Raw genomic sequence first — 2,890 nt, 5'->3', positions numbered from 1 at the left:
CATGTTTTATAAGACTAACAATTAGAAGTCAAAATAATATTAATAATAATAATAATAATAATAATAATAATAATAATAATAATAATAATAATAATAATAATAATAATAATAATAATAATACAAAATAATAATAATAATAATAATAATTATTATTATTATTATTATTATTATTATTATTATTATTATTATTATTATTATTATTATTATTATTATTATTATTATTATATACCGCTACACAGTAGGATATAATCCATACCATTTGTAACATGTGTACAGTCTGTTATTTACCCTTCAGGAAACATTTGAACACAGTTGTCAATAAAGTTTCAAAGACTCTTTTGACGTTGCTACATTCTGCGCATGCGTACTAGCGCAGTACTGCAGAGAGGGATCCCCCAGCTGCTGCTGTCAGGAGCGTGCAGGAATGTGTGTCTCCAGTCTCCTTGTGAGCGAAATGACTTTAGGACAGCACTGCAGGAGTGTCTTCACTCCGTGCTTTATAAGTAAACACAGTATGAGTGTGTGTTCTGCTCCTGTAACTCACAGCTCTTGAAGTAATGGCTCCAGAGCGAAGAAGGACGCTGTCTGTCTGCTGGCTAACCCGTTGAGGACATAAGTTACCCGGGTCGCCATGGCCTCTGTCACCGTCAGCTCGGCGGCTCAGAGCCCCGGGAAGAACCGCAAGTCCTTCTCGCTGCTCTTCTACCGGGCTGTGCGGGACCTGAAGCCGGTGTGGATGCTGGAGGAAATACGGACGATGCAGACCTTTTACCAGGAGGACGCCAGCCAGAGGAGTTATACCTCTTCGGAAGCATTGCTATACGCTATAGTTCACGACCACCAGGCGTACGCCAAGTACCTGCTCAGCCGGTACACTGACCAAGCGCTAGCAAAGCCCGGGGAGCGCTTCTGCTGCTGCCCGTCCTCCGCCCCGCACCTGGCCATGGCTGTCCGCTACGACAGGCGCTACATCCTCGGCCTCATCTTACAGGAGACACACCGGATACCCAGCGCGACATCCTACACGGACAGAGTTGGGTGTTTTCACATGGAGGACGGCAGGACCCCCCTGCATCTAGCCTGCGAGCTCCTGCGGCCCGAGGCGGTCATCATGCTGCTGGGGAACGGAGCGGCCCCGCAAGCCCCGGACCACAACGGCCTGACCCCGCTCGATGTGATTCTGGAGAAACTCAGGGAGGGTAAAGAAGCAAGATGCGGGGAGGGGAGGCAGTGTCTGGACAACCTGCTCATGTTCATACCAAAGGTTCACTTTAAGATGCAGGGGGCTCTGAGCAGAGAGCCGGAGCGATGGAGCGAGGTGCTGGGGGAGGAGACGCTCAGCTATCTGTCCGGAAGAAGCCCGGCGCCGCTGCTCCTCACCGCCATGCAGACTATACTGAGGCAGCTCAGCCCGGCCACATTCCCGGACTGTCTGCACCAGCTACCCATCCCCTCCTCCCTCAAACCCCTGGGCCTGCCCGAGGGCCAGCGGGACATCAAGAGCGATGTGTAGCAGCAGTGTGACATGATGCATGCTCCATTGTAAACAGTTGTATCTTAGCATGATGTGTGAGAGTGTTTGAAGCCTGTATGCAGAGGAGGAAGAAGTATCAGAGTATAGAAATACTATGTTACAAGTAAAAGTCCTGCATTCAAAATGTTACTCAAGTAAAAGTACAAAAGTATTAGCATCAAAATATACTTAAAGTACCAAAAGTACTTTTTTTATTTAACCTTTATTTAACCAGTATGCAAATTGACCAATTGTTTTATAATTATTGATCATTAAAGTGTTATCAAAGCTGGTAAAGGTGCAGCTAGTTTTAATTACTTTGACCAGGTTTAACTAAATTCATATTGAAGTGTTGAATATCATTTTAATAATGATATCTCCAAATCTGCAGAGTAACTAAAGGTATTCAATAAATGTAGTGGAGTAAAAGTACACAATATACCTCTGAATTGTAGTGGAGTAGAAGTACAAAGTAGCAAAAACTGAAAATACTCAAGTAAAGTACAAGTCCCTCAAAATTGTGAAGTACAGTACTTGAGTAAATGTACTAAGTACTTTATAGCTCTGTCTGTATGTGCACGAAGCAGTCATTATATGGCTGAAAAGATAACACTTAAGGTAAGGGGCAATTACATGAATGTTATCTAAAAAATGACTTGTACCCACTGATTGAGTTTACTTGAGGTTGACTGGAAACCAGGGAACGAACAGCCATATTCTGAAACTGTTTACACTAATCCAGGCTTTATTATGCATTCTAACCTCATTCTGAAGTGTTAGCTGCAAATACTACTGCTACTGAAGCCACTGAGCAGAGCAACACTGAACACAGTCTACAGGTACTGTTGATTTTAATTTATTTAAACAGCAATGGGATCTTATAGATCATTTGAGTACAGCCAGGTGACTTGTAAACTCTTTTGGATGACTGCTTTTTTAAATAAATAGGAATCCAAGTGATCTCAGTGTGTCTTTCTTGACCTCATAAATGTCATTGAACACATTTGTTTATCTGCTGATCCTTATCACCTAACTACGTCTCTCCAAGGTTCAAGGGTTCAAGGTTCTTTATTGTCAAACTGACATAGCTACAGAGTAATTATGTTGTTGAAAATCTTATGTCACAGGCTTCTCCAACAATGCAACATAATAACATAATAACAATACAGATAGCAAGAGCAATACAAAAAGAAAAATAGTTATAAAATAAAGTGATGATGTGGAATAGTGCAGTACGAGTCTATATACAAGTTATTGGAATGATATATATTAGGTATTAGATACATTTTTACTGAGTAGCAGATGAATGTTTTGAAATTGTTTCAGCAGTTCAATTGTTTAACAGTCTCACTGCCCGCGGGAAGCAACTGTCTCCAA

The 2,890-nt window shown here is 41.9% G+C and overlaps 1 protein-coding gene across 1 annotated transcript; it reads left to right on the top strand.

The window, feature by feature from the left end:
* Positions 1 to 363: 363 nt before the first annotated feature.
* On the top strand, positions 364 to 2,473 carry zgc:112001 (uncharacterized protein LOC550384 homolog). Its single transcript, XM_034150589.1, has one exon. The coding sequence runs from the start codon at positions 632 to 634 to the stop codon at positions 1,511 to 1,513; it is 882 nt and encodes a 293-aa protein (XP_034006480.1). The 5' UTR covers positions 364 to 631; the 3' UTR covers positions 1,514 to 2,473.
* The last annotated feature ends 417 nt before the right edge of the window (positions 2,474 to 2,890 follow it).

The sequence above is a fragment of the Trematomus bernacchii genome, unplaced genomic scaffold, assembly GCF_902827165.1.
Source record: "Trematomus bernacchii unplaced genomic scaffold, fTreBer1.1, whole genome shotgun sequence".
In the NCBI taxonomy this organism is placed as follows: Eukaryota; Metazoa; Chordata; class Actinopteri; order Perciformes; family Nototheniidae; genus Trematomus; species Trematomus bernacchii.
Note: the sequence above shows the minus strand (reverse complement) of the source record. Positions and strands in the feature narration are given on the sequence as shown.